The 10,888-nt window shown below is 34.7% G+C and overlaps 2 protein-coding genes across 2 annotated transcripts; both read right to left on the bottom strand.

Moving 5' to 3' along the window:
* Nucleotides 1-2,124: 2,124 nt before the first annotated feature.
* On the bottom strand, nt 2,125-10,248 carry LOC139527343 (uncharacterized). Its single transcript, XM_071322735.1, has 2 exons — nt 10,162-10,248; nt 2,125-9,489 (listed from the first exon to the last, which is right to left on the bottom strand). Exon 2 carries the CDS (start codon nt 9,395-9,397, stop codon nt 6,032-6,034), a length of 3,366 nt encoding a protein of 1,121 aa, XP_071178836.1. The 5' UTR covers nt 9,398-9,489; nt 10,162-10,248; the 3' UTR covers nt 2,125-6,031.
* On the bottom strand, nt 3,037-5,934 carry LOC139526269 (uncharacterized). The gene has a single exon (XM_071321401.1). It carries the CDS (start codon nt 5,932-5,934, stop codon nt 3,037-3,039), a length of 2,898 nt encoding a protein of 965 aa, XP_071177502.1.
* Nucleotides 10,249-10,888: the final 640 nt, after the last annotated feature.

The raw sequence follows: 10,888 nt of genomic DNA, 5'->3' as shown, positions 1-10,888 counted from the left end.
TCATATTTTAAAGCTGCACTAAGTAGTTCCAACACAAGGATGAAGAGATAAGGGGATAAAGGATCCCCTTGCCTACCCCCCCCCCCCCTAGCCAAATTAAAAAATTCTGATAAATGTCCATTATTTGTAACTGTACTGGTAATGGTTGTATACAAACATTTTATCCATCTACAAAGTGTGGGACCAAACCCATAAAAATCTAAAGTTTTTTCAATAAAGGACAATTCGACCGTGTCGAAGGCTTTTTCAAAGTCAACCAGTAATAATAATCCTGGAATATCTTCTTCTTCTAGTTTATCTATCAGATCTGCAATAATTCTTACACATTCACCAATGTATCTTCCTTTTAAAAATCCTTTTTGTGTCTGACTTATAATATTTTGCAGTAGAGGTTTTAATCTCTTTGCTATGCAAGCAGATGCTAATTTATAGTACATAATAAAGTAATTGGACGCCAATATTTGATGAAATGTTTTTCTTTTCCCTCCTTTGGTAAACATACTATTAACCCTTGTCGCTGACTTACTTAGAATTTTCCTTTTTCAAGGCTCTCATTCAGGCAATTGACAAGTGGAAATTTTATGTCATTCCAGAAAAATTTATAGAATTCTACAGTAAAACCATCTATGCCTGGTGACTTTAAATTTTTCATATTTTTAAGGGCAATACTGCATTCCTTTAAGGTAATTTGACCCTCACAGGAATTAATCTCTTCTCTGCTTGGTTTATTTAAGAAGGGGTTATTTTCAATCATGAATGTGGCATTCTCCTCATCCCCTGGGTTAGCACTTCTGTACAAAGTTTCATAAAATAATTTTTGTTCCCTAAGAATTGCATTTGGATCTTGAATAACTTGATTTCCTTCCAAAGGTAATTTTGATATAATTTTTTTCTATATAATGTTTTTTTTCAAGATTACAAAAGAAACGTGTATTCTTCTCCCCTTCAACTTGCCATTTTACCATTGCTCTTATTATAATTCCATTAATTTTGTCTTCTCTTAAAATTTTATGTTCTGTTTCAACCTTTTCAATATCAAGTCTAATTTCATTTGAATTATTTAAAGCAAATACGTGGTTTAATTTTGTCTATTTTTCAAAAAGCATATTCTCCATCTTGTCTTTTTCTTTTTTCTTGACTGAAGAGCAAGAAATGGCTGTGCCTCTTATTTTCATTTTAATAGTTTCCCAAAGTAATTGATTATCAATTTTGTATGCTTTATCAAGGTTTTCAAGATCCTCATTTGGATCACATTCATATTCAGATATAACCTCTGTAATATCATGCTTGACTTTTTTAATAAAATTAATATCCTTCAATAAACTATTGTTAAATTTCCATGTCCCTTTTCCCCTGATCTGATTAATAAATTTGAGATCAATCCTCACTGGTGATTCAGGAGACTTAAGCTTCGATCTCAACCCACACACATTTAGGCAAATACATTTCAGAGTATTATTTGAAAAACAATTATTCTCAGTACTCAACAGATCACTTCTGCAACGGAGTCCATCCTAGATACTTTAATGATGTTTACCTTGCTTTTCAGTAGATGAAGGGGTAGTATTTGAATTCAGATTGCGTTTTCGCAGAGCTGGTGTGTGAAAAATTGCCTCAACTACATGAGTATTACCAAAAAAATGAGGACAATTCAACAATGTATTTATCTACCCCTTTATCACTGATATGTACTCCGCTAGGGTCATTTATGTCATAAAGTGGCCTCACAGCATTACCATTTTGACAAAATATGTTAAAAGTATTAATCAGAGAAACAGAACTATCCTTTTTACTTAATTTAGCAAGAAATTTGTTTACAGATCGTGTTGTTTCATTCAATTTAAGTATGCTTCTGTATGATATTTGTAATGTTCAACGCTTAGATAGTTGCTTTAATCTTTTATTGACGAAAAACATAACTCTCGGAAGAGGTAAAAAAACTGAAATAAACAAAATGACAACTTTACTACATGAACAAGAAAATTGCATGACTAGTTAACAATCAAAATAATGCTGTTAATTACACAATGTAAGAATAGTACAATAAACAGTTCATAGTTTTGTATGTTCGTGAAATGTTCTTTGTGTGTTCCTGAATATGCATATAATAACATAAAATTACTGATTTGTCAAGTATGTGTAATTCACATATTATGGCTTAAAAGGTGCACCATACATTTTAATAATGACTAGAAAAATTAATGCTGATCAGATTAAGTCTTTCTCATACACAAATGTCACATATATACTTCAAAATAACTTTGAAAAATAATTAAATCTCAAGCTGAAGGTGGTGCAAATTGCGTTCCATACTTATAAAAAATTGAACGTAGCTCTGAGCTATTTATACTTTCAAATAGAATAACACGCCATAATCTTTATTACTGTTCATTTTATGACGGATTGTACCTTTTTCAATGTAAAAACTCTGAATCATAATGTATAACAACTTTGTTACATGTACTTCAACATCGCACGTAAAAATACACTGAGTCTGCTTGTTTACATTTGTAATTTTTCATTTCTACAGATTTATACCACTTAAAAAATAGAAATAAACCTTTCAATATACAAACAATATAACACTACATAGTCAGTTAAAATAAACTTACTCTGTGGGGGATCTAAATCTGCCTAAAAATTTGTCCATGAAAAATTAGCCACATGCTTCTGACTTTGTTGTACTGATGAACTTTACCACGAGGTGTTAATCAAGGGAAGTAATTTAACTTTCACTTTCAACATAATGTTCAAGTACTGCTTAAAGAGAGATAACTCTATCATAAAAAATGGTTCCATTACATTCCCCGTCTGATTTTAACAAGAAAAATCACTTATCCAATTAATAAAAATAGTGATATCAATACTGACTCAAAAATACTGAATACGATAATAATAATCTCAAGTTAATTGTTACAAAACAAACCCTTCATATAGTTTTTCACTAAGTCTCTAAACCAAAAATTTAACAATTCTATGTACCTACTATATACAAAGTCTCTTTAATAGTTCACATTGTCAGTTTGTAAACAATAGTTAAGGCGACAACAAATACACGAGTTCTTTGATTGGACGGGTGTATGTGCAAGAGTTATTGTTCTTCGTGATACGGACGGACACTTTTCGGATTCTTCCATCTTCGCTTGGAAATGTTTCTAAAATCACACCGACAGACCACTGATTTCGTACTAAGTCAATGTCCTTAAGAAGCACAATATCGCCTTGTTTCAAATTATTTCTTTCCTCACACCATTTTGATCTGGCTTGTTGATTTTGTAAATACTGTTGTTTCCATTTTGTCCAAAAGTCATTCGCAAGTATTTGAACAAGTTTCCACTGTGATCGATACATTTCACGCATATCAATATGATCAAAGCACTCACAATTTGTATTAGTTTTCTGAGTAATAAGAGATGATGGCGATAAAACGGTTGGAGCTTCTGGGTCTGTTGAAACCGCAACAATAGGTCTGGCATTGACGATTGCACAGACTTCAGACATAAATGTACATAAAACTTCATGTGTTAGTCTATTTACATTGCGAAGCATCGGGTCCAGTATTCTTCTGGTGACTCCTATCATGCGCTCCCAACTTCCTGCCATATGTGATGAATGTGGTGCATTAAACTTCCAACTAGTTCCATTATCCAATAAGAATTTTTGCACTAATGTGTCCTCTACGTTTATTATGTTCATGTTTAACTCTTTGGTAGCTCCAATAAAATGTGTTCCTCTGTCTGACCTGAACTCTTTAACTTGTCCTCTAAGTGCTATAAACCTCCTTAGTGCATTTATAAATGATGATGACGTAAGCTCTTCAACTACTTCAATGTGAATTCCACGTGATGCAAGACACGAAAACATGATGGCCCAGCGTTTGGAGTTTGCCTGTCCTCCTCTAGTACGTCGAGTGGAGATTGACCAGGGGCCAAAGGTGTCCACCCCTACATAAGTGAACGGTGGACATGGAGTTACACGGTCCACAGGTAGATCTGACATTAGCTGGTGTTCAGTTTTACCTCTCAATTTCTTGCAAACAACACAGTTATGAAGTATCGAATAAATTAGGCGCTTGCCTCCAGTGATCCAATATCCAGCGCTGCGCAAAGTTCCCTCTGTTATATGACGTCCCTGGTGGTGCGTTTTCTCATGATAATGCCTTACTAATAGTGTTGAGATGTGATGTTTCCCAGATACAATTATAGGATTTTGTTCACTGACTGAAAGATTTCCACGATTAAGTCTACCACCAACTCTCATTAAACCGTCATCATCTAACATAGGTGAAAGAGATAGTATGCTGCTATCTTTTGGTAGGGACTGTTTGTTTTTCAGACATATCACTTCCCTCGGATATAGTTCTTTCTGAACTTCTTTAAGAATAAACTTCTCTGTAAACTTATATAACTCAACAGGTGAACGGTCAATAACTGAATGTTTTTCATGGTGGTATTTTATATAAATTTGTCGTAGTTTTGATATTGCACAAACTAATCTTTTCCAGGATGAAAATCTACTGAAGCGTTCCGTTCCAAGTTGCTGACTAACCATAGTTTTACATGCCTTAACAACTGGTCTTACATCCTTATCTTGTTCCGGTTGAATAAGCACATATTCTGAATGTTCTACTTGTATGTCAGATTCATCGCATGATACTGACGGTGGTCCTTTTAACCAAAGGCTATTTTCTAAATTGTTGGCCGTTGCAGGCCTTGTTGCTTGGTCAGCAGGATTATTATGAGTTCGTACATAACTCCATTGACTTGCTTCTGATGATTTCCTTATTTTATCTACTCGGTTACTGACATAAGTGTAAAAGCGACGAGTTTCATTGTTTATATAGCCAAGAACTACCATGCTGTCTGTGTAAAATCTTGTTCTATCAACAGTTATATCTAAATGCTCTACAAGAAAGTTTGCAACTTCTACAGCTAGGACGGCAGCACATAACTCCAACCTTGGGATAGAATGCCCATGAGATGGCGCAATTTTGGACTTTCCCATAACAAATCCGTGCTCACTGTTTCCTTGTGAATCATATATTTTGAGATAAGCAACCGTGCCAATGGCTTCCTTGGAGGCATCTGAATACATGTGCAATTCCTTCGTAACAGCATCTTTAAGTGGAAACGTTGAAAACCTCCTAGGTATTTCTAAACTTTCAAGATCTTTCAACGATACCTTCCATTTTTCCCATTCTGAAAGTAGATCTTCAGACATTAATTCGTCCCAGCCAATGTTTTTGGTTAATGCATTGCGAAGAAGAATTTTTCCACCTAAAAGTACAGGTGCTACGAACCCTAAGGGATCAAATATGCTGTTAATGGTAGAAAGCATTCCCCTCTTTGTAAAAGGTTTCTGTTCGTTGCTCACTTGAAATGTAAAAGTGTCCCTTTCGGTATTCCAACTAAGGCCTAGACTTCTCTGTAAATATTGTGCCTCTGAATCAAATTCTATGTTGGTAGTATTGTTAGATACAATGTCATCTTTTGGAAATTGAGTAAGAACACCTTTGCTATTTGAATTTATCTTGTGTAATCTAAGATTTCCATTGAGTTTCAAAGTTTCCTGAGCATCTTTAATCAATTTCACTGCAGAGTCCTCGTCCGGCATTGATAAAAGCCCATCGTCCACATAAAAATTATCTTGTAAACATTTGCATACATCACTGCAAGATTCATCATGTTCCTCTTTATCACACGCTGACTTTCTTAAGCCTAAAGTTGCAACCGCAGGTGATGGTGAATTACCAAATACATGAACCCTCATTCTATATTCTATTAACTCATTGTTTGGGTCGTTATCCTTGTGCCATATAAATCGTAAGTAATCACGATGACTTTCATGTACAAGAAAGTTAAAGAACATTTGCTCAATGTCAGCTGTGATGGCAACCTTTTCCTTTCTGAATCTGATCAAAACTCCTAACAACATGAACAAGCTATTGGTTAAATCTGGTCCTGTTATTAGCACATTGTTCAGTGAGAGTCCCTTGAATTTTGCCGATGAATCAAATACAACTCGTATTTTTTCAGGCTTTTTTTGGATGGTAAACTCCAAAAATGGGTAAGTACCAGCATTCAATACCTCGCTTCAGTGGTTGTGCGACTTCTGCATGCCCTTTTCTGAATATTGTGTCCATGAACGCAATAAAATGTTCTTGTTTTCGTGGATTGCGACGTAGGTTTGCCTCTAACTTCTTAGCCCTATCATAAGCCTGTTGGAAGTTGTTTTGTAGCGGTGGTCGGTTGTTTTTGAATGGCAGTGGAGCACTCCAATTACCGCTGTCTGTCTTGATAAATCCTGTTTCCATTATTTTCTGAAATTGTCTATCTTCTATAGATGGACCAACCTTATCATCATCTCTAGTTCTAACAAATACATCTGTCCCAAAGTTTGTCATGTGTTCTTCACATTCTATAAAGTCTATAGAATTCTGTTCCTTGACTGTTATGTCACTTGTGCATGGTTTGCAAATTGATGTTCTTCCATTCTGTAAAACAAACGTCTTGTTCACATTTACTTTATCAGGTACATGGACCTTGCCAAGACAGGTCTCACCAATCACAACCCAACCTAACGCTAATTTCTGTGCATAAGGCGTACGATGTGGTCCAGTTCTTTGATCATACACATGGTGTGCCTCACCCAAGTCTCTTCCTATAAGTAAAAGTATCTGAGCTTCTGAATCTAATGGTGGAATCAAATTACTAATTGATCGAAGATGATCATGAAAGAATGCCACATTTGGAGTTGGTATTTCTTCTCTTACATTAGGTATGTCATTGCACTCTATTAACGGTGGAAGGTCCAAACTCGTACTTCCATCAAACGATTCTACTGTGAAATCACAAGCTATACGTCCAGAGACTGCCATACTTCCAGCACATGAAGAAAGTGTGTACTCTATTTTCTGACTGTCAATGTTGAAAAGTTCAAAGAACTGAGATGTAGCCAATGTTCTATTACTCTGATCGTCCAGAATTGCGTATACTCTAATGGCTTTCTCAGGCTGACCATTAGGGTATACCTTTACTAAAACAGTTTTAGCACAGGAACGTCCTGTAAAACTGTCACCACAGATCTGCGTACATGCAGTAGTTACTACCTTTTTATCTGGTTTGTCATCTGGCTGGTTCTGTTCCCCGCCATGCCAATTAGTAGGGTTTGGTCCTTTTTCAATATGAAGAGCATCTGGATGGCCTTTTGATTGACACTGCTTGCATGGTTGATTTTCATTGCAGTTTCTTGCTAAGTGTTTCCCATTGCAACATTTAAAGCATATACCATTTTGCATAATAATTGTTTTTCTTTCGTCGATAGGTTTCCGTCTAAACTGTTTGCATTCGTTTAATGAATGGTTTGATTGTTCATGAAGTGGACAGCCAAATTTAGTTTCTCTTTTCCATGTATTTCCACTTTTCTGAGCCACTTCAGTTTTCTTTGTAGACATACTGTTATAGTTCCTTGGCCTGTTGTATTGACCTTGTTTGTCATTATTTCCTGTTGGGTTCTTGTCATAGTTGAAACTTGGATCGTTTAGTCTTGTACTCATTTCTTGTATAAAGTTAACAAATACTTTGAATGGTGGATATACAACATGCTTCTCCAACTTGTACCTTATAGCTCGGTCTGTCCAGTTTGTCTGTAGAAAATGTGGTAGCTTGCTTACAATTGGGTTCACTCCAGACGATGAATCAAAGTAACCTAACAATGTGCTGTATTTAGGATCTTCTTTTACGGAGTCTATTTCTGCTAAAAGATCGCCAAGTTCATACAAGCGTTTATTGTCAGTGTTGTTCATTTTTCCAAACTTGAGAATCTTATCCTTTAAAGTTGATTCGATTAGTTCAGGAGAACCGTATCTTTCGTCCAATCTATTCCAGATTCTTTCTAAGCCTTTCTTAGGATCGTGTGTATTAGATGCTCTCAATCTAATAGCTTGTTTGCTAGATTCTTGTCCTAACCAACGAATTAGGAGATCCATTTCTTCAGACGGAGTTACTTGAAGGTCCTGCATAATGCTACCGAAACTTGCTTTCCATATAAGATAGTTCTCTGGTTTATCGGTGAATAATGTTAATCGAGAGAGTAAAAGCTCTTTCTTCATAAAAAGTCTAGCAAAGTCTGTAGCGGCATTCAGATTAGCATTGTTGTTATAGTCTATTGCGGCATCACGCCTAGTTTCAGTATTACTTACAGGACAAGAGAATGATTGAGGATTAGTTTCTTGTTGTAAGACTGGATTAGTAGTTACTTGCAAAGCACTAGAAATGTTTGAATTTTCTATTAATGTTTCTTGAGCTATATTAGTTTCTCCTGTTTCAAATACTTCTTGCTTTTCACTTGATTTACTAACTGTAACCATTGCAACATCGATATTGTTTTTGACTGAATACTTGGTTGTATTTTCGACCAGCTCAGGCTCTTGAGGATGACTGCACTCTAAGAAATTGTTTTTCTCTTTAGCGATCAATTCATTTTCTTTTTCCTTTTCCATAACAGTTTCCATCTTTGGTGCACTTGAAGACACGGAGGATAGTGATGATTGTTGAACAATGTATTGTTTTGTTCGCTTTAGTTTTTCTGATGCTAGTTTTACACTTGACCTACTACTGGTAGATTCTGTTTCGGAATTGAACTCCTCATCGATAACCTGCAGTTCTGCTTGTGCCTCCATGGCGTCCCGTTTAGCCGCTAATAGATTAATATCAATTTCTAAATTTTTTTTTTGTCTAGCATGCTTCATGGCTGCTATGCACTCTTCTTCCTCAATTTTAGATTTTTCCAATTGTAGTTTTGCTTCCTGTTCTGCAAATTCTAATCGGCATTTTGCTGCTTCAGACTTCATTTTTTGTCTGAGATATGAACTTTGTCTGCTACCATGGCTGCTGTTGCTTGCATATGATCTATGCGATCGACTTGTACTGTGAGAGGATGTTACTTTATCCCTGTGTGCAGGTTCCTTCTGACTACCAGTACATTTTGAAAGTGTTTCATCAATAATACTTATTGCATATTGCACCTTCTCTGATAATGTTTTTGAGACTAATTTGTGAGCTGATATTTCCTGAATGCTTTCTCGACACCTTGAACGTTCTAAATATTCCAAGAATTCTCTGGATATTGTTTGATAGTTTTGGTTATTTTGTTCCAAATCATTTTTTAGTCTTATTGTACTTTCTGTAGTAACCTTGTTATCTTCTTGATTTACAAATGAGTGAATTTGTTCATCAATCGTTAAACTAACTCTTCGTAATTTTTTGGTGTAGTCATAAACTTTTAATTCGTATTGTTCTTTACCCAGTTCTGTTAACTGCCGTACATGGCGTATACCAGGGTTTTCTAATTGTTCCTTTTCTAAGACCCATTTGTCGTCTTGATTTTCTAAATCCATGGTCGCAGATTTTTTACTGTAATGTTCAACGCTTAGATAGTTGCTTTAATCTTTTATTGACGAAAAACATAACTCTCGGAAGAGGTAAAAAACTGAAATAAACAAAATGACAACTTTACTACATGAACAAGAAAATTGCATGACTAGTTAACAATCAAAATAATGCTGTTAATTACACAATGTAAGAATAGTACAATAAACAGTTCATAGTTTTGTATGTTCGTAAAATGTTCTTTGTGTGTTCCTGAATATGCATATAATAACATAAAATTACTGATTTGTCAAGTATGTGTAATTCACATATTATGGCTTAAAAGGTGCACCATACATTTTAATAATGACTAGAAAAATTAATGCTGATCAGATTAAGTCTTTCTCATACACAAATGTCACATATATACTTCAAAATAACTTTGAAAAATAATTAAATCTCAAGCTGAAGGTGGTGCAAATTGCGTTCCATACTTATAAAAAATTGAACGTAGCTCTGAGCTATTTATACTTTCAAATAGAATAACACGCCATAATCTTTATTACCGTTCATTTTATGACGGATTGTACCTTTTTCAATGTAAAAACTCTGAATCATAATGTATAACAACTTTGTTACATGTACTTCAACATCGCACGTAAAAATACACTGAGTCTGCTTGTTTACATTTGTAATTTCTCATTTCTACAGATTTATACCACTTAAAAAATAGAAATAAACCTTGCAATATACAAACAATATAACACTACATAGTCAGTTAAAATAAACTTACTCTGTGGGGGATCTAAATCTGCCTAAAAATTTGTCCATGAAAAATTAGCCACATGCTTCTGACTTTGTTGTACTGATGAACTTTACCACGAGGTGTTAATCAAGGGAAGTAATTTTACTTTCACTTTCAACATAATGTTCAAGTACTGCTTAAAGAGAGATAACTCTATCATAAAAAATGGTTCCATTACAATATTTGTCTGTATGAATTTCTATTTCAAGGAGTTTTTAGACTTTGTCAATACAAGACATGTCTGTTTTTTTGATGAAAATACATTGGAAGTTTGTTAGATTTTCTCTCTATATCAGCTGTTAATTTTATTTAAAATCACTAGTATCAATGTTCACGACTATTTGATTTTTTTTTATTAACAATCGTTTGCTGTATTCATGGTCATAATATGATAGCAGATTATTTCAGTTTTAAATCAAATTATATGTGTTTTCAAACAATATCATCATCTTATAGTAAGTTTTACCTTAAATGATTGGTTAACATTGACTACCAATTACAACTTTAAAAGAGGGACGAAAGATACCAAAGGGACAGTCAAACTCATAAATCTAAAATAAACTGACAACGCCATGGCTTAAAATGAAAAAGACAAACAGACAAACAATAGTACACATGACAAAAAAAGAACATTACAGAATAAACAACACGAACCCCACCAGAATCTAGGGGTGATCTCAGATGCTCCGGAAAGGTAAGCATATCCTGCTACACA

Source organism: Mytilus edulis, chromosome 6, assembly GCF_963676685.1.
Source record: "Mytilus edulis chromosome 6, xbMytEdul2.2, whole genome shotgun sequence".
Lineage (NCBI taxonomy): Eukaryota > Metazoa > Mollusca > Bivalvia > Mytilida > Mytilidae > Mytilus > Mytilus edulis.
The sequence above is the reverse complement of the archived record's forward strand: the minus strand, read 5'-3'. Positions and strand labels throughout refer to the sequence as shown.